We start from the raw sequence: 22721 nt of genomic DNA on the forward strand, positions 1-22721 counted from the left end.
CCCGTGCATGCCTGGCAGATGCAGAGACGTTTCCTTTTTTGCTGCCTTCACAATGCCCGCGTTGTCATCAGACGAGGGCGATTTGAAATAAGATCCACTGAAATTAACGCGTGACATCCCGTCAACTCTGACTCATCAAGATGAATAGCTGAACATCTTTGGAGAGGATCTCGTGGGTTGTTTTTTTGTTCAATATATGCGTCCACTTATTTATTTATTCAAGAACATTACACTGAGTCTCGAGACTGTTTTCCAAGAGGGTGGGATGTTTGGCCACTTCTCTCGCGAAGAAATGTGTGCATGCGAGGAAGAAACACGACACAATAACCCGAATGAAACCCACACAGATACTTGGAACACTCAAGGTCTGTACTGTAGAGCTCAGCAACCAACGTTCTCGACTGCTATCTAATGACCACCTCGCCAGCCCTGTAGATCGGTGTCTCGCACATGCGACGATGTTTTCGCAACCCACCGACCGCCCTCTCTCAACGTACGTGAAAGTTACAAGTATCTCCGTGGGTTTCATTATTGCAGCAGCTGCATTCGTTGGGTTAACTCTCGATTCTTCGTGGGTGGATGAGCCGTGCTTGCGTGGAAGTCAACCAGTGGATGTGGTCCCGAGGCTAGACTCGACCGTGGAATTTCCACCACCGGCTCAGGACCGTGAACAGGAGCTGAGCACTTGCGCCTCAGTGCTCATTTTAGACAGAAACCACCGACCTTCTTTCAAAATTGTAATTGCTGCTTGCGGGGGCGGTCGATGTGCCTTTTTAAAAGCTGGTGTTTATCTTTTGGCAGAACGTCGCGGCTGCACCTGATCCACTGTCCCTATGACATCTGCGTGCCACGGGTCGGGTGCGAGGCCGTGTATCCCGGGGAGCTGCCGCCCCCATACGAGGCCGTCGTTGCCCAGACCCGTACCACCCAGGTACGCCTTCGTCGGCCCCAAGGCCACGCGGCCCGTGTGCGTGTGCGTGTGGATTTACAGCGGCAGCAGCAGCGGTGGGGACTCTACAAACCTCGCCCACGTATTCATCTCTCACGTGGCCTTCGGCTTAACTTCATACGGCCCCACGAAACGGCCCGTGAATGATATCTTATCCGTCGCTGTGAGCATCTTAGTCTTGTCTTATCGAGATTTATATAGCACCTTTACCAAGGCGCTGTACAGCAATTGTGCAATTTGTGCATGGGATGATCATGATTTTCAAAGAAGAATTGGTCTATTGTCAGTGATGGTGTAGTTTTGATGCGGTATAGGCCTGCTCGTAGCTGGGTTGTGACAGAAAGCCGGGGAAGGGGGGTGTGGGGCGAGAAGCAAGGCATTGCATTGGGAAGCCAAAGGGGATCGGCGAGGACCAGGAGCCTGGAGGGCGAAGGGGGCCCCTGACCTCACTTCACACGACCCCGTGTCTTCCGTTCATACGGCTGGCCCGCTTTATACGCCATACGAAACCTCAGTTGTAAATTTCATGAGATCTGCTGCCACGAAGCCTTCCGACTACGAAACAGCCCGCGAAAGGTATTCATCCAATGCCGAAAGCATCTCAGCCGCATTAATTGAGTCCTACTGCGTTTTTAATTTTAGCACGTTCAGCCACTTCTGTCACTGCAAAGGCCTCTTTTTTTTACTTGGTTGCCACGCGCGGTTTTTTTGGTGTTATTATTGGATAACGCTAGGTGTGTGTTATTAATGTCACCCGCCAAAGGTATTGAAAAGTCCCATTCACCCAAAGTAAGGGCATTCCCCCCTCTCCTGATTTAGAGTGATGGCAAAGGCGTGGGAAGGAGCAGTGAGGCATGATTCATGCCTTGCGTTGCTTTGTACCTGCCAGAGTGGTGGACTTTAACACAGAAAGGAAGTGTCAGTTTTTTGCAGAAGATGCTTGGAATTTCATAGCAGGATAGGGTAAGCAACTTGGAAGGATCATGTCACCGTAACTCGGAGGAATGGAGGAGGTTGTAATGGGTGGGCCGCATGTGGAGACAGGTGAAAAAGACAGAAATTGGAGCGGGCACCCAGAGGTCAGTGACCCAGGGATAGTAAGAGAGGACCATTGTATAAGTGGAACTTCGGGGTCAAGGTGTCAACTGCTCAATAGTTGTGGGATCTATCAGAAGACGCAACGGAGAGAGGGTTCGCGGTGTCGAGCGACAATGGCTGCAATGACCTCTCGACCCTGACCCCTAACTCAGGTGTTTGACCCCCATCAATGGCAATAAAATTCCGTTAGCACATTCACGATGTGAAACAAGAGTGTTGTACGCATTCTTTGTTTCCCCCATGTGCATAATGAGTGACGATCATAAACTATTTGTCAGGTTATGTCAGTGGATTGTGTTTTTTTATCGTTTTGTTTGTCACCAAGAGACAGAGACATACATTCTTTATTTAAACGAGGCGTGGGTGAGAGTCTCTTTCAATGGAGGCCTTTTGTATGTGAGTGGCAGAGGTGGAACGGTGCCTAGATTCATCGTGTAATACCGGTTCATAAGCTCCTGACCCACGCAATGGATTGCGCACGTTAGTTATTTATATTTTCCGTTTCGTACGTATTTTGTACCTAATGGGTTCATTTCAACTCTGCAGCCAGTAAAGGCAGTTACCCACTCACTGCTCTCTTAAAAATAATCAATTCTTGAATTGAATTATGGACCTGACTCACAACAATTCATAGAGTCGCCATTATGGGTATGGGGAGATATGAATCAATCTACCACACGTGTTATATGTGTTTAGGCACTCCAGTGAAAAGGTCCTTATTTTTGTAGTTTGTGTGTATACATATAAAGAACAGGAGTACATGGATTGCAGAACATATAAAAAATACAACTAAACTATTTAATAGTTCTTTTACTAGGTAAGGGCCACTGAGCTATGTAGCTCTTTTGCAGAAGTGACCTGGCCACAAATGGTATCTCAACGAAGTGGCTTATCATCACGTGGACATTTTATAGCAGCCAAATACGATACTCTAAGCGCATGTTTCTAAATGTGGAGGGAAAAACTGGAGGACTCGGAGAAAATCCTTGTGACCACGGCGGGAACATGCAAACTCCAATTTTCCAGCAGGCGTCAGGGTTGGGATCAGATCTACGACCTCCTGTATACCAGACGAGGTATTTAACATCTCACCACTTCTGTGCCCCAAGAAGGATTGGGCAGGAAATGTCACTAAAAGAGATCATGGCCAGCGGTCGAGACTAACGACGGAGAAGCAGCCGAAGGTGGGAAACAGCCCGAGAGGACGTCTGTTGCAGAAATGAAGCGATTACTTTATTGTGCGTTCAGGAGTTGTACGCATCGTTGCATCGCGAGACCGCCGTGAGAGATGATGACAACTGGTGAAGGCCTTCGTCCAGGAGTGGATAGATGATGACGTAGCTGTTATTATTTCCATATAGATGCAGTGCAGTGCTTCATAATTTAGTGCAGCAGCAGTAGCAGCATTAGTATTCTTTTTAAACATTTAATTTCTCATTCAGCTTTTGTAATTGAATAATGGCATCGCTTGATTAGCCTATTGAATTCTCTCATCAAGCCTACATGGCAGTGTGACTCCTCACTTGAGATTGCCATCAAAGTGTCAAGTGAATTTATTCTCTCAATGTGCGACCAGGTAGTTAATAACAGGGTAGTCGAGTGCCTTAGCTCCTTGGAAAGTGGCGGTCTTCGCCGCTATCTCTCCGCTGTGCTGTTCGGGTTGTACTACGGCGTGCTGTTCGGCGCCACCTACGAGCGCTGGGGGCTTCTTCAGCAGCCGAATCGAGCAGCTCCCAGGGAGGAAGTCACCTTCCTGCTGCTCAACCCCAGACACCGAAGAAGGAGCTGAAGAAGCTCCCAGCGTGCAGAGTGAAACGTCGTATCATCGTGCCGAAACAACACGCGGCACAAAACCGAAAACGCTCCGGAGAGCTGCACGGCATTAACCGCGAAAGCCTTACGCACTGCACGCATCATCGATGTGCTGCATCATTAAGGCCTTGTCTGATGTAGCCATAGTGAGTGTTTGTTATTTTTTTTTTCTTCTCTGACATCCTTGGGGGGCGGGGGTGGCTCGCAAAACGACCTGCGTTGCATCCTGCCGTAATCACCTTGCTGCCTCCAGGGGGTGTGGGGGGTGGAGAGGGTGGAAGTGGAAGTGGGGGGGGGGCGGGAGCTGTGCAATCGCATCACACAGGTTCTCCCCCCCCCCCCTGCTCGGAAGGTGACAGGTCGTTTTCTCACCCTTGAGCAGCCGGATGTGATCCATCAAGCGGCCGTTCTCACGCAAGGCCTGGAGCCGGGCACGGGGGAGCCGGGCACCCAGGCGCGCAGATTCTCAAGCGACGGTGAGACACCATAATTGGTCTCCGGAGTGCAAAGCTTGGAGCTTGAAAACTTTTAACCTCCTTCGTTTGGAGCGGCATTAAATTGGAGCGCGGCTTTTTAATTAACTGGATGTTTTTTTTTCTAAATTGTCGCTCGGGCGTTAATTGTGCGCAGAAAAGTTTATTTGCTGCAAGATGTACGTGCCGCGTGTCTCGGTAACAAGGGTGTGTCGTTTACGCGTTGACGAAGAAAAATTTATAAACCAAGTACGTTTCCTGGAAGGCAATTTGCCAGTCGTAATAGTACCACTTCGGGATAAAATGAGGCGCGCCGATTTATTAAATTCACTCTCTATGCCAATGTACGCACAGCCCAAATTGGCGGGCTTGTGCGTACCTTGGCGTGCTGGCACAATGTGGCCTTGCATAAATGTCGTGCTGGAATCCTTCCCATAAATACAATCCCTTCGGTCTGTTTGATGGAATTGGTTAACAAAAATATAGCTGGGAGTGGCACGCGATTACCCAAATTGAAAAACGATCGAAAAATTCACGGCGCTTGACTTGAGTCAGTGAGTAGCTGCACATGTCGACAAACGACATTGAATTTGACCTCAAGTTTTATTTCGGCCCGGCGCAGGAAACGTGGTTGGCAACGTTGCGGAGAGGCGGCTCTCGGAAGACTCGAGCGCGCTCAGCGGCCGAGCCCTCGTTCTCTCGCGGGACGTCCCGATGTACGGTGCGCTGCACGGCACGGCGCCGGATACCATCACGTCCAGCCTCGAGGACACCGGCGGCGGGGGTGGGGGTGGCGGCGGGGGCGGCGGCGGCGGCAGTGGAGGCCCCTCTGAGCCGGCACGGCAGAGGCCTCATGGGCGCGGCCGACCTCAGAGCCAGGAGAGCGGCCTGGCCCTGGCTCGCCACGCCACTGGCAGGCACTTTGGATCCCGGCGTAGCCAGGCCCGCAGGGCGGCCATCAGTCACCACGTGGAGGTGATCTCCATCTCGCAGCCAGTGCAGGAAGGGAAACGCGCCGGCAAAACGGACGCGGTGGACGACGCTCAGAACTGGAGGCCCACCAAACGCCACAGCGGGCTCATAGGGCAGAGCGTGAGCGTCGGGACCGCCGGGCAAACCCGGGACGTCGAGGGCGGCGGTGACGTGCGTCAGATTGCCATCGCGGCTCAGACTCACAGCGTCGAGGGCGACGTTCAAGCGCTACAAACCCCCAACGGAACGTCGCACGGTGAGGGCGAGAGGCGTGCTGCATCCAGTGAAACCAATGTCGCCGGCACGGAGCACGAGATACGGGACGTTACATTTGTGGAGGAAGTGGTGGACGGTACCGACACGAGACAACCGCAGCGCTGTGTTGCGGAAGAGCAAACCCTGAACGCCACGGCCGACGAGCACGACGACGACGTGGATTTTCCCGGACAGAACTTTCGCCTCGGGGGCCCGTGCCCCGCGCAGGGGAGGCAGGCCCTCGCCGTGGACACTGGCGTCGCGGAGCGAGCCGCGCGCGTCGAGGGTGGCGGGAGCCCGTGCCGCGATGCTTCGGTGTCAGTGGAAGTGCACGCGAGAGGGAGACACGGAGGAGGTGGAGGATGCGCCGTCGCCGCCGGCGTCCCGCCGTCTCTGCCCGCCGTCCCGCGACCGAGCTCACCGGACAGCAGCCCCCCGAGCGGCAGTGGCGGCGGTGGCGGTGCGGACGCGCCGAAGGGCGCGGCGGCGCCGGCGCAGCGCAGCAAGCGGGCCACGGCGCGCGGCGAGCGCGGTCACGCCAAGCGGCGGAGACGGAGCGGCGGTAGAGCGCAGCCGACGTCCAGGAACGCCGAGTCCCAGCCCGACTCCGGTGAGAGATTCCTTTTCCTGCGCCAGTGTCCAGTGTTGCTCAGCTTGGCTCAGTTCGAGCAATGTGTTGACACTTATCTGTCATACCTTCAATTGTGCTGTTTGGTGCTGGCCGCTTGGCGTTTCGGGCCTGTGATTAGAAATTTTAAATTTGTTTAGAGCTGAGAAGGTAAGTGAATGGGTGTGGAAAATGATTTGAAAAGTGTGATTTTAGGCAGTTACACAATCTTGGCATGGTGGTGCATGTGTAGTGACTAACTTGGAGACGTAACTTCTTGGTGGCAATTCTTTAATTAAACACCGAGCACACTGCTACACACTCTCTGCTGTTACACAACGCTGTCTCTCGCTTAAACACACATCTATACTGGTTGCTCGCCGTCCGACACTGACGGCGCTGAACTAAGAGAGCCAGCTGCTGCTAGCAGCGCAGTTACCAAGTGGACGGCGACAGCAGCGACGACGACGGCGAGGGGATCCCACTCCCAACGACAGCCCCGATTCCCCGCTCGGGGTCCCCTTTTATCCTGTCAGCGTGGCCGTGTCGGAGTGGGGCCACGCCCCCCTTCTGGAACCTACGAGCGGAGCTCTCGACTCGTCCCCTCCGTAACCTTTACCCTAGATCCCTCTCGGGTCCGTCACGTGACCTGCTGTCAGTCAGGGCTTCTTCACTCTGCAGATCCCCTTCCCTGCCAGCAGCAAGCGCTATGCTACGTAGTGACCAATTCTATGTCGCTACACATGCATGCTTTCCGAGGCAATAATTGGTCGCTCTTGTAAGTTTGTGATATTCCCAAATCCGATGGGCTGGAAGGAGGCAAGGAAGATGGCAGGACAGCAAATGGGTTTATGAACCCATCTGTGAGGACCTCTCAGCATTATCCCGTCGTACGTGTGAATGTTGCTCCAGACACTCTTGTTTCCTCCCACATTCAATCAGTCCTTAAAAAGTAATTTTCCAAATATCCCAATGATGGACCCTTCTGGAAGAGTCTTGAGGATTTACTTTGATCTCAAAGGGGAAAACCCAACAGTGTGTTGCATGTGCCATGCTTTTCTGATTCCTTTGGAAGCAGTGGAGAGAATGGAAAGTGGCCTTGTGGTTAGGGTTTCTCTGTCGTGTTGAATGATGGTACACTGTTATTCACTTGAAAAGTGCTGCACTATAATATTGGAAACTGAGAGTCCGGGAGCAGTATTTTTTGTTTATTTTAAAATATTCCATGTGGCAGGCAGCGTGTGTTTGCCATGCTGCGATCTGATGGAACAAGTCACAGAGCCTAGATTAACTGAAACATTTGTTTCCCAAATTACGAACTTACAGGGCCGTGTCAAAACGTATGAAACACATGCCTATACAATGTTGGGCACGCTTCAAACTGAAAGCACGGCCAAAAAATAAACACTTTGGCATGCACATTAGTTACTGTCAGCTCTTGAAAATTAGCAAATGGATACATGTGCTCGTAAACATTAGAATGTGTGCGAACGAAGTGGCTAAAGTAATCTTCAGTGTGGTTAAATAACCCTTATAACCGACACAGCCTGGATAGGCCCTCATTTACTAATGAATTGACAACGGGCTGCAGTAAATATATAGGGGGTGGAGTGGTGGCGCATTGGTTAATGTCCTGCATTGTGAACCCAGCAATCCAAGGTCAATTCCCAGCCATGGAGAAGATCAGCAGTGGAAACTGATGTCTGGATCATTCCCAGGGCCTTACCCGCTTCACTAATTACCACTCTACGGCGTGAAGTGTGGTGAGAAATTCCCTGTGTCAAACTGTCTGCGCATGTTACTGAGATAAATAAACTAAACATTTTTTTATATTTTACCAGGTAAGGCCCAGTCTGATATTAGCTTTTTTCAGAAGCGACCTGGCCACAAATGATAGCTCAACGAAGTGGCTGATCATTTGGAAATTTATAGCAGCCAAATACTCTAAACGCATGTTTCTAAATGTGGAGAGAAAACCCGGAGAGCCTCGAGAAAAATCCACATGACCACAGGGAGAACTCCAGATATACAGACGTCAGGGTCGGGATCGAACCCACGACTTCCTGTATACCAGGCGAGGGAGTTAACATTTCACCTCATGATGTTCTCAATGTCCTAAAATGCTGAAAGTTCTCATGCAAATATTGTTCGCTCTATGCTTCCAATTGAGAACATTTTTGGGCCAGTTTGGTTTTCTTACCTTTGCATTTTTAAACCCAGTTCAACGGAAATGTCAGATATTAAATACTAAAAACGTTGATATTCGATCCTACTCCAGCCAACAAATTGGGGGGAAATATTTAAAAACATTATTTTTGTAATCTCGGCATAGATTCTGGAGGTTTTGGACGAATTTCGAATCGAACATTTTTTTTGTTAAGGGCCGTGACTCGAGAACCAGAAGAAAAAGGGGATGGAAGTGTAGTGAATCCCGATTGCAGTTACTCTACGAGTAAGACACGCAAATGAATGTCACTTTCATATGGAGAGCCTTTGTGGGGTAGGTCGAACGAGTGGGCGTGAAGGCAAACTACAAATTACTAACACAGCCTTTGCCTGTTGGTTAATTTTGGGACCTGCTTAAGTGAGCCCAACAGGTGCCCGACAGCTTTATGCCCTATAGACACGGGCTGCATTTAACCGCTGCACCGACTGATTGATTGATAGGGCTTAATGACCGTTAACGGAATGCGGCTGCAAGGTTAACAATGTGTGGACTATGCTCTGCGAGTTTCACGCCCGTGTAAGTTGAACCCTTTAAAATGTACTCGTTATCCCGCGAGTGATAGCCAACGACCACGTGTCGTAAACACACGAGAGAGCGCGTGCCCGCGTCTAACGCGTGTTGAATATTTACAAATCGCTCGAGAGTGGCCATATGCTGTCCACTGTGTACACGTGGCAGTGTAACGTGCGGACGAAGAGGAGGCACACCCTGTACTGCGCGCGGATACAAACAGTTGTGACTTTATTAATTGCTCAGGGTTGTGAGCAGCAAGTGTTCAGGAAGCTAGGATTAAGTGTGCCGCTGTGTGCGTGCTTTCTGTCGTCGATTCATGAACGTTTCACGGTAAATTTTCATTAACGCGGCAACGCGGAAACAATATGTAGAATTTGCCTGCAGATTTTCAACGATAAAAGAGATGATTTAATGCAAAGTGTTTATAATATTTTATTATCGTCAGCCTCCCATGATCCAGCAATGCAACAATCTAACCAGCACATGTACAAGATTTGATTTGTATGGCTCCATCTCCCCGGAGGACGAACACTCAGACATGTTCCATCCCTTGGCCACCGTTCTGTTATTATTCTTTGACCTTCGACCATCATCCATTCTTGTGGCTTCTGCTGCACATGCCCACTTACTTTTCTCAACAGTTTTGAAATGTTATCTTCAACGAGGCATATGTTGTCATTTAATTCCACGGATGCATCTCCCCATGCTTCTTTACGCACGTTCGGTATTTAGTTTTTTTATTTGCATATTTGAATTTAACAATATCGGATAATTTTGAAATATTTCACGCAAGCAGGATCTAGTACCAACGTTTGGGCCGTTATTTTGTTACACAGAACGTGCACATTCTTCCTTTTAATTCATGGCCATTGATCAAGCTGTTCGGTCGTGGGGGATGTTTGACCATATTTCACCATCATTTTCAGTGTGGGTTCATAGAGAAGTGGGGCGGGGGGGGTGGTGCCCGTACAGATTTACATATTAGTCCCCACTGAGTTATCTGCATCTGGGAATCGAACTCGGGTCACAAGATTCAAAGTGCAGTGAGCGAGCTACTGCTCCACCCATACAGTGCATACAAAGACACGGCATACTCTTTCTCCCTGCAGGAATAAACAGAAAAGCAACCTATTGTTTAATTCACAGCGAGTTTTCAATCCTGCAATCCGTAACTTACATTTGCTTTCATATAATCTCTCGATATTTGATCTGCGGTGCATACCTCGATGCAAATGTAATCCGTAAGCGGAATTCAAAGGTTTAGATGTACATTCACCATTGGCCCTTTCCTCCTAACGCATAAAATTAAACCGCGTATTGGTTCATTGAAGTGGGCACGTAGAAAGAAAAAAAAACCCTGCAGTCATTTCAGACGTCTGTGAAAAGCTCCATTCCTGACTGTAAGTCGCGTATTGAATTCCAAGGGGGGATCAGGTGGCCGAATATCATAACAGTGGCACGGAGGACTGGACGAGCTCGTTTTCCCCTCCTCTCCGCCGTGGCAGTCAGTGGCAAGGCTAATGGCTCGCGAGAACCAGATACTTTTAAGCGTGATTAATGAGGCCCCAGAAGACATCAATCAGACGTCGTATCCCCCCCTCCTCCGCCACGACCCGCCCTCTAAAGAGATGGGAGATGGCGCAGGGCAGTGGGTGATTAACCGAGAGATGATTGAATTGTGCTGGCCTTTGTCGTTCGCAACATGAACACGAGTTGGCCGTTTTGGCTTTTTATTACGATTCAGATGAGTTATGTGTCATTAGCGATTTAAAAACAAGTTGAAGACGTAGGGCCTCTTTTAAAAAAGAGAAAATGTGGAAATGTGTGTGTGTGTGTCTTCTTTCTTTCCGAGATTCCAATTCAACATCTAGAATGGACGTGTGCGTTACAAATGCACGGAATGAGCGTCGGCCTCAAGAGTATAGTTATTGTTATTATTATTGAATTTGCAAGAGTGAAAACCGTTTGAATGACCTTTGCCACTGAAATGTATCTTCAAGTAGACATCAGAGTTCATATCCCTGGGGTAAGAAAAGAAAATACTTCCATGAATCGGTTACTTCTTTCCTGAAGAATTGCCATGCGCTTGGCTCCCCCACCCAACCAATGCCATTGTGCGTAATTGTTGACTTTCCAATATGAGCTAATGCACATACTTTCCGCTCCATTTATGCCCTTTAGAGTCGGGTTTAAATGTGCCCATCTCTGGGCAGGTTGCATAGCCATTTATCAAGCGGTCTGGGTGGTGAGCCTGCAGGAGGATCATTAGCTCCAAGTCTGGGCCACCCTGCCAGATGCTGTCGTTGTGGTTGGTTGGGTGAGCAGCTTAATTGGAGAAAGCCTAATGCACAAACGGAGATTTGGCACTGAAACAAGAACCGCATTTTGCTTATTTACTCTCGATGTTGTGCTTGAATAGCAATAGCAAACACATGTGTGTGTTTTTTTTAAGTTCCTCTGGGAAGATGTGTTCATTTAATTGTGGATTTTGGTTGATTGCTTAGGATTATGTTAGCTTAATTCCTCTAAAGAATACAACAAGTTTTGACAGTTTACTTTGTGAAAGCCCTTTTTTCAGAGTAAAAAAAATGGATTATATATTTTAAATGACCCTTGTTCCTTGTCAGTGTTGTTTGCTCAAAGTAGAGAGGCGGGTTTCCGCAAATGTGGAAGCTACAAAGTAAGAGTTGTGTTCGGTCTATACAATGCGTCCTTTGTGCTCCTTTGTTATGTGCATTGTTACCTTCTTCTCCTTGAGCGTACCACACAAATCTACACACACACACGTACAATCTACGTCACTGTTTCCACATAATTTAAACAAATGACGGCAGTATAGCTCACCGATGTGTTTTCTGGGTTGTACTGCATGCTCTTTGACATGATGTCAGGGCCTAATTTCCCATTGAATATTTTCTGGGCCCAAATGGCCTGAGGTTGGAGAGTGGTGGAGGGTCATAAATTAGGGGGTGCGCCAGATAATGTTGTGGAAATATGCTCTGAACAAATATTTTCTGGAGTTTAGCTCCGCACAGCTCCAGCTGAAATTACGTCCGCTGCTACGATGTCTGATGTTTCGCTCCGCATGCTTCTTGTGCGAAACGTCGGACATCCTGCCGAACAACACTCTCTACAACCCTTTTGAAGCACGTCGACGAGCCGCACAGCGCAGCCTCAGCAGCGTTTCACGCGGCGTTCTCGTTTTCCAGACAGAGGTGGCCAGTTGAGCTCCGACTCGCTATCCCCTAACGTGGACGGAGAAGAGAGACTCTGCTGCGACGCGCTTGACGACATCCGCCCGTCCGAGCCGGGAGTCCGGAACGCCGGCACGGGCTCTGCACAGTCCTCTCGAACGAGTCCAACGCTGGAGGCTCCCAGGGAGCGGCCTCGCTCGCTCGTGGACCTGAAAACCTACCAGGACACCAAGATCCTCGTGTCTCGCTTCCTCGAGAGCTCCAGCGGTGACCTGCCGCCCGACGTACGTCACGTGGTCAACGACATCAAGTCTGTGATCGCGTCGGACGAGAGGCACATGGAGGAGGCGATCCTCAGCGCCAGCGTCCTCGATCAGGTAGGAACCTCGGAAACGACGTGGTACGAAGTGGAGAGCAATGCAGTGGACGTTACCCGCTGTGTTCGATGTCGCTTCGGCATGGAACACGTCCGAGAGGACATTGTAGAGCTCCAGACCGACCGGAGGGCAGCTTGCCGCCATGACACCGAGTCAGCGTGAAGGAGAATTGGTCACACATTCCTGGCGCGTTGCGATGCTAAGACGGATGTATTTCATTCAGAGTTTTTATTCTCAAATGAGTACTGGGTGGTGCTCATCTCTGCTGGTGGTCCTGAGCCAGCGGTGGGAATTCCATGTGAATGCCAGGCTTCAATCTCCTCCTAATAACAACCAATGTTGATGCCCCCCAAAAACAAAAACGGTCCTAATTTTCTTGACCCCAGAGAGCTGATGGGTTGAGACAATACCCCAGAGGGATTTGAAGATCTGTGTACGTTGGTCTTAATTCTATAGTTCTGATTGTCTGGAAAAAAATCAAACGGGAGCAGTCGGTGAACATTTAATAGATTTGCTTCTCACGTGTTGAATGTCAAAGTAGGACATCTTTTTTTGCTGACGAGATCAAAGCATTAGCTTCATATATAGCATCCGTAATCTTTAACATTCATAAAAATACCTTAGGTTATTGACAATTGCAAAAAAATCCACACCTCAAATATAATTTAATGATTGCAGATCAGGCCTGCTTATTTTCAACTCTTCTAATTGATTGCACTGATAAATGCACTGCACTTTTTTTTCTGTCTCTTATGGGTTTAATTCTGATTACGTGCACTGTCTCTTTTGATTACATTTTGGAGCGGTTGCATTTTTTCAGTTCAATGTGAACGGCCAAAGGAGGTTTCAAAGAAATGCTACCAACCATGATTGCTTTTAACCGGTGCTCTAGGCACAAGTTAAATTCCAATCATTTGCAATTTTTCTCCGTGAAAAGAAATCAGAAAAAAATGCCTCTTTATAATGTGCACATTTTAATAACCGGCGACTGTGAAACCCTACAGTGTCGTCATACATTTCTTAATTTGATTTTAAATCGATTTCATTGTTTACTTGAGCCATGCTTATAAAAACAAGACTCTCGTGGACATGCATAAAGTGGCAGAGAGCCAATGGAATAAACAGCCTGGGCCCTGGAATGGAATCGTTATCTATTGAATATACTGTGTGCATTGAAATCCCCAACGTGATAGGGGTGTATTTTCTTTCTGCAGTTTGCCGTAGACCAAAGCAGTAATTTACTTATAACAAAAAGTGCACTTACAGGATTGAACGAATGAAAGTGATCTTAAGACATGTAAAAAAGTGAATAAATAGAAGGTAGGACGAGTGGGTGTATTTCGAATCACCTATCAGCCGTTAAGAATCCACGGCTCAATGAAGGCCTACATCAGCCGTCGCCATATCTCATGGGTCCTGCGATATTGACGCTCCACCCCGCACCTCCAAACAATCCGATTCCTTCGCTCCGACTCAACAGTACAGGGACTCCTCTACTTATGAACGAGTTAGGTTCCAGAGATCTGTTCGTAAGTCGATTTGTTCATAAGTCCAACTTTACTTCCGTCGATTCCAAACATGTTGTACGGCGTGTACACCAAACACGGGGAATGGCTTTAAAAGTTGTATAATCTCCTGGAGATGTAGATGCCACTGGTTCTTCATGTTCTGCAGATGTAGATGCCACCATTGCCATCTATTGTGAGGCGGTTGTTAACTTACGACTCTCTATCCGAACAGGCAACTGGACATACGGACAGGGTTGTTCGTATCTCTGAAAGTTCGTAAGTCGAATGTTCGTAAGTAGAGGAGTCCCTGTAGATGTAATCTCGGATGAGGTCACTCCCTTGGGCTGTCAACCCTCTTCTCTAGTCTCAGACGCCGGCCATCATCGCTTCGAGTGACGTGTCCTGCCCAAGCTCATCCACTCTTCTTTAGAAACTGCTCTTTGTGTTTAATTTGTTGTCCTTCCCCCGCACCTCCGATTAGCACACGGTTGGCTACGTACGGTGCGAAAGAAGTTCAAAGCACATACATACTGAATGGCAGAGTACTACGCACCAGTCTGGAGTTGGTTATCACACACTAAGTTCGTCGATGTGCAGCTACACCCGACGATGCACATCATCATCAATATACATATGTAACGACTCCGGACTCGAGCTGTAGAGGTTTCTTTTATTGCACGTGATGTAGCTTAGGACCACGTCGTCATGAGATAGTGCCGACGTGGAGATCGTATGACCGAGCAGACAGCGACGACGTGAAGACAGCGACGACGGCCCGAGTCCCTCTCGACAGCCCCGAACATGCCTTCTTGCCCTGCTTTTATCCTCGTGGATTCTCCGGGGGAATTTTCCCAGCCGTCTATTTTGGACACTCTGGGGAATTCCCCAACCAAGATCCTCCACACTTGCTGGCGCCTTGTCTTTGCATCCAGCCTCGCTGACTCCCTGTCGAGACTTGCTGACACAGTCTTTACACATACATGACAGTCGATGTGATGCTTGCAAATTGGGTACGTTCTGAAATCCATGTGACCCTTTCCCTGTCTCTGTTTATGTTGTGACAAAATAGTAAATGTTTACTGCAGCAATGTGTATAACATTGCAATGTGTCTAACACACGCGTGCTATCACTGGGGGTGTAACAATTTTAATCGCCCCATCCCAAGGTGATTTTTTTTTTGCGACGTGCGCTGTTCAAGCCAACCTACCATTTCTTACCAAAAAAACCTCGACGCATTGATTAACATCGCCGTCCAAAAAGGAGAAAATAAATTGGGCAGCGCTTCAGGCAATGGCTTTTCTTCACAGCAGAGAGCCAGAGAGGCCAGACTAATAGTTGGAGACTACACTATACACCATGGAGCCCTATGCTATGCACTACGGAGCCTTAAGAATGTTTCCAGATGAACAATGTAAAATTGTTATTTTTTAGGGCAGTGCCATTGACGTATGTGTGGAGTTTGTGTTATTTGTGCTTGCGCACCACTGCCAAATGCAGTATCACACCAAAAAAAAAAAACCTTTCTGAAGAGCGTGGCGTTATATTTATACGTGGCATTATCATGTTTCTCTGCGTGTTTTCCCCCCTCCGCCAATTGTGAATGAATGAGGTGATGGCCCAGACGCAGTCGGTGCGCACGAGCCCCCTTTCCCCACGGCGGGACGGTCGGGCTGGCGCCACGTCTCCCCGGAGCTGCGGGGACCTCAGCGAGCCGGGCCTGGAGGGCCGGCGGCAGCGGTCGGACGAGCAGAGCCGGCCACACAGCCACGTGGGCGTCCTTCGGGAAACCGTCCTGTAGCCGCCCCTCGCCTGCCTTGCCCTCCTCCTCCCCCTCCTTAGCCCTCCCCCCACCTCGCCTGCCCTCCAATCATCTCTCGTCTCCTCGCCTCTCCTGCCCTTCCCTGCTCTCACATCCCCTCGCGTCCCATCTCATTCCACCCCCTGGCCTCGCCTCCAATCCCCTCGCCTGCCCTTCTCTCCCTTGCCCAAACCCTGCTCTGTCCTTCCCTTCGCATCCCATCCCACCTCTTCCCCTCGCCCCTCAGCCCCTCCGCTCCCAGCTCCTCGCCCGTGCCCGTTGCCTTGCCATGTCACAGCTACCTACTCGAGAAGCGACCGGTGGCTTTGTCGTCTTGCCATGACTTTTGCAGTGCCGTGCACTGTTGTTGTTGTTTGTGGTAAATATTGGAGATGTTTATACGGAAGGTGCTGCCCCGTTGTTGATTGTCTTTGAAAGCATCGACTTGCGAGTGCATTCGCTGCTGCTCTCCTACAGTCGACGTGCCAGCAGCTGATCGCAGTCCGAAAAGACCAGTACACATCATGTAATAGGAAGCTAATACATGTGTTTGATTTGTTGATGTTTACTTTTTTAGGTGCACGCTAAAAAGTAAACATCGTGGCTGTGCTCTGAAAAGAACTTTTTCTTTTGTTGCTATTTGAATTTGATGAAATATAGTTCTTTCGGTAAAGAACCAAAGAGTATGGATTCCTGCAGTCACGAAAGCTTCAAATCAATATAGCCTATGATATGCGCTAGATTCTCTGATGAGTGTAACACAAAAGATTTGTATAACATTGGCACAAATCGGTCCCTGAGAAAGGACGCACGGACAGAGCACGTCACCCAACTAATGCAGCCCCATCATCCCAATAATAGATGCACGCACACGTACACGCACGCACACGTACACGCTTGATGAATGGCAACAGGTTACTGTGCCTGCAGGGGAGGGATGCCTCAGAAACACTTAAATCATTATCGATTGAGCAGTACAATTGTTGATGTTAACAACGGAGTTTTTTTTTTTTACAAGTGGAACTCACGTTTCAACCGAGTCCCGTCTTGCACACCTGTTGGAACCAAGGTGCTTCTCACGATGCCTACGTAACGCACACGGTCCCCGCTTGGTCACGTAATGTTGTCGTCTTGGCATTTCATGCTTCTGAAGCTTGACGTGTTTAAGTCTTCGGCTCGTAGCAGTCTGGATGCTGCCGTGGTATAATGGTTAGCGCACGACCCAGAGGGGGTCGCCCGTTCGATTCCATCTGCCAGCTCGGTAGTTGAAACTCGCGCTAAAAACGGCATAATTATATGAAGTGTCACCCACTGCTCTGTTTTTGTCTTTTCCGAGACCTCCAATGATAATTAGGAATAGGACTAATGCAAATAATTCCCCATCTGGTTGATATAATATTAATTTGGGGTGTAATAGGTTGCAGGACATGCAATGGAATGCGATGCCATGATAAAGTGCCCCCCCCCCCCCATCTATTGCTGGGAGCACTTCTGTTGTTTCTGCAGTATTTTATATCGTTGAACGCGTGTTTGTGAGGCATTGACAAGGAAGTGCTGCAGATACTGTGGTGTGAGAGTGAAATGTTACATATTTTTCAATTTTGCCTACTGACACCACATCAAGCGCCTGGATAATTTTTTTTGTTTGCATTCAATGAGATTCATTTACGCTCGGAATGTCCCCCGATTTGCCGATAATCTGGGAGGACAGAGCCTTGATACGAAATGTCAGACGATCTGAAAAACTCGACGTCACGTCCACACTCTTGCCGCCTAAAAGCAATGCCACGTGGCATGGTGTGAGACGTCCCTATCGTTAGCGGGAATACTTGGTATGTAATAAGTAAATTATTCGAACATTTGGAAAAGATCTGAAATTATTCTTCAATTAAAATAAAATGTGAAACTCATCGCTCATATACAGGACATAAACATTAGAGTTTGCTCTTGCTACCTAATTGGTTAAAGCAAGTAAGGTGACCAATTATTTACATGTCACAATATTACCAAGATAAATTCAATTTAACGTCCTATCCTCCTAACAGCAGATTATGTGCATACGTTGTATATTTATTACGCATCCAAATATTTCTCAGCATTCGGTGTCATCTAAACAGCCAATGTGTGGGTCATACTTCTCCAAGCAAGCGTTAGCTTCAAACTGTGCCTCGTATTTCCCCGTGAGATTATTCTAAATCTGTGTTTGTGCCCGTTTTGCGCAATCGTGGTGAAATATTGTCTGCGGGCTATAAATGCCGCTGCAAATCCCCAATCTCGGTAACATAAATTATTATTAGATAATATTATTATCTAATAATTTACTGCCATTGCCTTCCCAATGCAGCCGCGATTCGTACAACAGCAGTGCGTGCACGCGTTCACTTTATTAATCTGCAAAAAACAAACCCGTTGCTTCCACGCAGTAAAACACTTTGTTCATCGCTTCATTTAAAAACGGGCAGCAGAGTCGTTTTTTTTGCAGTCGCTGCAGCAAAAAAAAACCACGTGCGAAAATGCTCTGCGTTATCATTCACCGTACCGTAATAATGAGAGCCTTGCCCAACCCAGGTGTTAAACTGAAACATCACTTCATCATCACGAATATCCTGCCTTTTCGCCTGCAGAACTACATTATTTGGCCTTTAGGAAGGGTGCATTAACATATTAATGGCATCTTGTTCATCGGTAAGACTCCATTTCAATTCCATGGTTTCGGAAGGCATATTGTCCTTGGTGTAATCGTGAGTCAGCTCGGTGGGGTGGGGGGCAGTTTGTTATGTTGGCTCACTTCCAATGATGGGACGAGAGTGTGCATGTGCACACAGCCCCATCGCTGAGCTCCTCCGGCTGCATTGACTGGGTCATGTAACCCGCATGCCCAGCCACAGAATGCTAAAATAAGCTTCTGTTTGTCTGAATGGAGAGGGATAAACGGACGTGGCACGGGCTAGAGAAGAGATGAACTGATACGGTACAGAAGAATGTGGATCTGATTGGACTTGCCGATGGCTGGTACCAGCCATGTCAAGATCAGCCTCTGTGGAGGAGGCTCGTGAAGGACGCTGCTCCTGGGCAGTCGGAGGCAGTCGCCCTCCAGCAACAACAACGGGGGGCGGAGGAGCGGCGCTCACAACAGCGAGGTGGCAGAGGTGGTGCATCCGCCAGTCATCTCAAAGTCAGTCAACCCACGGCACCTGGGTCTTGTCCCGTGACCTCCTGCCAGCAGCGAGCCTTGGACACTTCACGTGGCCTCTTGGTGCACCTAGCCTGGCCCACGCGCCGTGGTGACGCCACCGCCGCTTCAGTGGCCAACGGCGGTTGTTGTTGCCGTCCTTGTGCTTGGCTTGCGAAGTGTGAGTCACGTCCTCGGTGGAAGGGGGGCGGAGTGCGGCCGGCGCGTACTGAAGGCAAAGGACAATGAGAACAACAGAACAAATGGAAAAGGAAGCGACGGAGAACAACGACAGCAACACACTTGTTGTATACGCAAAGAGCTTTGCACTACAAGGCCGTCTGAAATATGTTTTTTTGGTCACCGCATTTGACCATCCGTCTAATTTATTGTGTCGGTGGGTTCTACAAAAGTAACGGCGTGTATCGCATAATGTTGTCTCTTGGCTACGCCTTCTTCATGTGACTTTGTTTCGCTCTCAGACTGAACTATTGTACACAGACACACACACGTTTAACATACTCCCGTTGTGCGGTTGTATATTGATGTACATATGTTTTTTTTGAGAAGTGTCAAGTATGCTGATGTTTAGAAGGTCCTTGCCCCGCAAGGGAGTGAGTGTGCCATTGGACATGCTGGTTATTACCTCTGAGGACCAAATTGTGCCGATAATTGATCCGTCTCGCCTGCAGGAAAAAAAACAACAACAACAAAGACGTGTTTACACCAACTGCAGCTTCTGTTTATTGTGTATAATTAGAATAAGTGTTGCAAAAAACATGGACACTTTGTACATATGCTGTGTTTATTGGTGTTACATGTTGTCGAGTGTAAATACAATTTGACGGCTGCTGGAAATGTTGGTTTTTGTAACAATCATGCTGCTTAAACAGTGACTTCTTTGTCTCGGTCTCTCTGTTTTGTTTATACACGAAGAGCCATTATTTTTGTTATTAAGATTATTATTAAACAAGTTGAAAATGACAAACTTGCAACATTGTTTCACACAATTTGGATAACACTATTGTTAAAAAAAAGCGGATAACACTATTGTAAAAAAAAAAGCGGACCAGAACTTAATTGAAACAATACCAACAACATATTCTTGGTTCTTTCGGTAAAGTCACGTAGAAGAGAAATAATAAAATAATAAAAATATAAAACAATAAAATTCTCACGACGTTTCGACTGCAACACAAGCAATCATCATCAGGTGTGAAATCCACAGCAAGAATTGTTTTTATTGTTTTATATATATTTTTTCCCTTCTACGTGACTTTACCGAAAGAACCAAGAATATAAATCCCTGCAGTCACGAAAGCTTTAAATCAAAATACCAACAACATTAATAAAAATAATTCAAAATCATTTTCACAGCTGCATGGTGGCGCTGTGCAAGATAATGAATTCACCCGCCTCGCAAATGCCGTGAATTGTTGCGATTCAGTATCGCCGGTCGACTCGAGTCGAATCTTTAGTAATGAATTAACAACGAATGGCCATAGTGGAACCACGTGGACCCTTCACTGTACATAGATAATAAATGATTCTAACAAACATTGATTTTTTTTTACACATGCAATATGATGATGCATCGTGAGCTAAAGGATCAATATCAATTGATTAAATGATGCATCATTGCACGCCTACTTCGTATATAGCTAATAACATGATTCTCTTCAGCTCTAATACCGGAGGTGCATTTATTGTGCACGATATAACGCGAGAAGAGAAACCGTTTCGAGAGGTGAATTTGCTGTGAACGACGAAGTTAAAACAAAAACTCGTGCATGTGGTCTCCTTGCTCCTTTGGTGGCCCTGATCCATTGGTGGTCATGACACATTCCCATGGTTGTGGCTGTTCTCCAAGAGATAACCCACCAATAAAGTGGCGAAGAGACTCCACACGCATGATGGGTTTTGGTGACCTCCAGCTAGGATTCAAACTTCCGATATTTTTTTGTTTAGCAGTGGTTCTTAACCTTTAAAGCAGCCTTGCACCCCTTTGGTTCTCAATCCTCATCATTTAAAAATATAATGTTCATAAACACACAGGTTTGATGAAACAAAGTAGTTTTACTTACGTCCCCGTGCTTCATTTATGTTTTGGATTATTTATCTTCGAACAAAAATCTGTCCATGTCTCGCACCCCCAGAAAGGGAATCTCGCAAGCCCAGGGAGTGCAGCGTGCACCCCATGTTAAGAAGAATAAGAAGCACCACTGGTCTAGAGTCCATCAACTTTCTCACGGTGCCACCTGGGCTGAGTGGCACTAAATGTACAGCCCTCTGTCAATGCACCGCTTAATGAAGGAATAACTCTCCAAAGCTGTTCAGTCATGTACCGTAGGCTGTCTGACCATACTTCACCACGCAGGTCAATGTGGTTTTGTTTAAGGTGGAGAGCGGTATCCGGGACTATTTCAAATATCACGCGCCACTGATGTGCGCTGTGAGCGGGTATCAAACCCGTGGCCACCTTTGTTCGTAGCATACCAACCGCAACCGCATCACCGCCCCAGATAGCATCACAGCAACATACTCTTTGGTTCTTTCGGCAAAGTCACTTAGGTAGAAAAAAGAACAGATCACGACGTTTCGGTCGCAACACAAGCGTCCGTCTTCAGGTGACGGACGCTTGTGTTTCGACCGAAGCGTCGTTATCTATTATTTTTTTCTACCTACGTGACTTTACCGAAAGAACCAAAGAGTATGGATTTCTGCAGTCACGAAAGGTTCAAATCAAGAGCAATATACAATTTAAATTATCATTGAGCCTCAACGACGTCTATTATATTTTCATAATACTGGGTGTGGTGCGTGTATGGGCGTGGGAGGGGGCGAAGGTTGCAGCTGTCGTCTCTGCAATGTGGACATGAAGGTTCAACTTGGCAGCCAACCAAAACCATCAGCCCGCGAGATCAAGCACAGTCTCCACCTGCAGAAACACATCATGGTTGCAGATGATTGTCACTCCATATCATCTTTCACTTTGGGCTCCAGCATTTGCAAATGTGAGGTTTGTTGTTGGCCTGAGGAGCTTGAAGAAATTCTAGATTTGAAGCTTTCGTGACTGCAAGGATTCATACTCTTAGTTTTTTCGGTAAAGTCACGTAGATAAAAAATGAAATTAAAATTAATAAAAAAATAAAATAATGGCTGTGACGGTCCCACCTGATGACGGAGACTTGTGTTGTCTCCGAAACGTCGTGATTTTTATCATTTTATTTTTATTAATTTGAATTTCATTTTTTACCTACGTGTCTTTACCGAAAAAACTAAGAGTTTGAGCTTGAAGAAACTTTACAAAAAAACTCCAGTGTTGCCCATTTCGGTCACCAGCCATATGCTGAAAGTGATCTTCGAGCACATTCGAAAAGTAGTGATTTAAAAAGTTAAAATTGTTTTTCGACTTGATGTTAAAACTTTTAAACAATCTGGGAAGGTGGTGATTGTGTGCTAGCACCCACAGGTGTAATTTGAAGGGCAGTTTGTTTACCGTGTATTTTGTGTGAGAATATTTGCTGTGTTTACTCACAATAGCCTCGCAGAAATTTTCACTGTGGGAGGTGCTTGGCCAATTACGTTTTTATTCGGAGTATTTTATTTTTTGTCCATGGGGGGAAAATAAAACAGGTCTTTGCTGGCTGAGATATGAAGTCGACGTTCACTTCTCTCGTTCCTCATTCAAATGCTAAAATTACGAAACACCTTCTCGTGTCTGCACCTTTTTCCCTACCACCCCCCCCCCCCCGTTAAAGTCAC

The 22721-nt window shown here is 47.6% G+C and overlaps 1 protein-coding gene across 1 annotated transcript in view; it reads left to right on the forward strand.

The window, feature by feature from the left end:
- Positions 1-19852, forward strand: part of LOC144734733 (uncharacterized) — a 74293-nt gene extending 54441 nt beyond the window's left edge. Inside the window, exons 7-12 of the mRNA XM_078617076.1 lie at positions 802-931; positions 4242-4335; positions 4955-5116; positions 5156-6169; positions 12116-12477; positions 15596-19852. Coding sequence (XP_078473202.1) covers positions 802-931; positions 4242-4335; positions 4955-5116; positions 5156-6169; positions 12116-12477; positions 15596-15784 — 1951 coding nt within the window. The 3' untranslated portion in view covers positions 15785-19852. The remainder of the gene's footprint in view (positions 1-801; positions 932-4241; positions 4336-4954; positions 5117-5155; positions 6170-12115; positions 12478-15595) is intronic.
- The last annotated feature ends 2869 nt before the right edge of the window (positions 19853-22721 follow it).

Source organism: Lampetra planeri, chromosome 3 (genome assembly GCF_965212315.1).
Source record: "Lampetra planeri chromosome 3, kcLamPlan1.2.h2, whole genome shotgun sequence".
Lineage (NCBI taxonomy): Eukaryota > Metazoa > Chordata > Hyperoartia > Petromyzontiformes > Petromyzontidae > Lampetra > Lampetra planeri.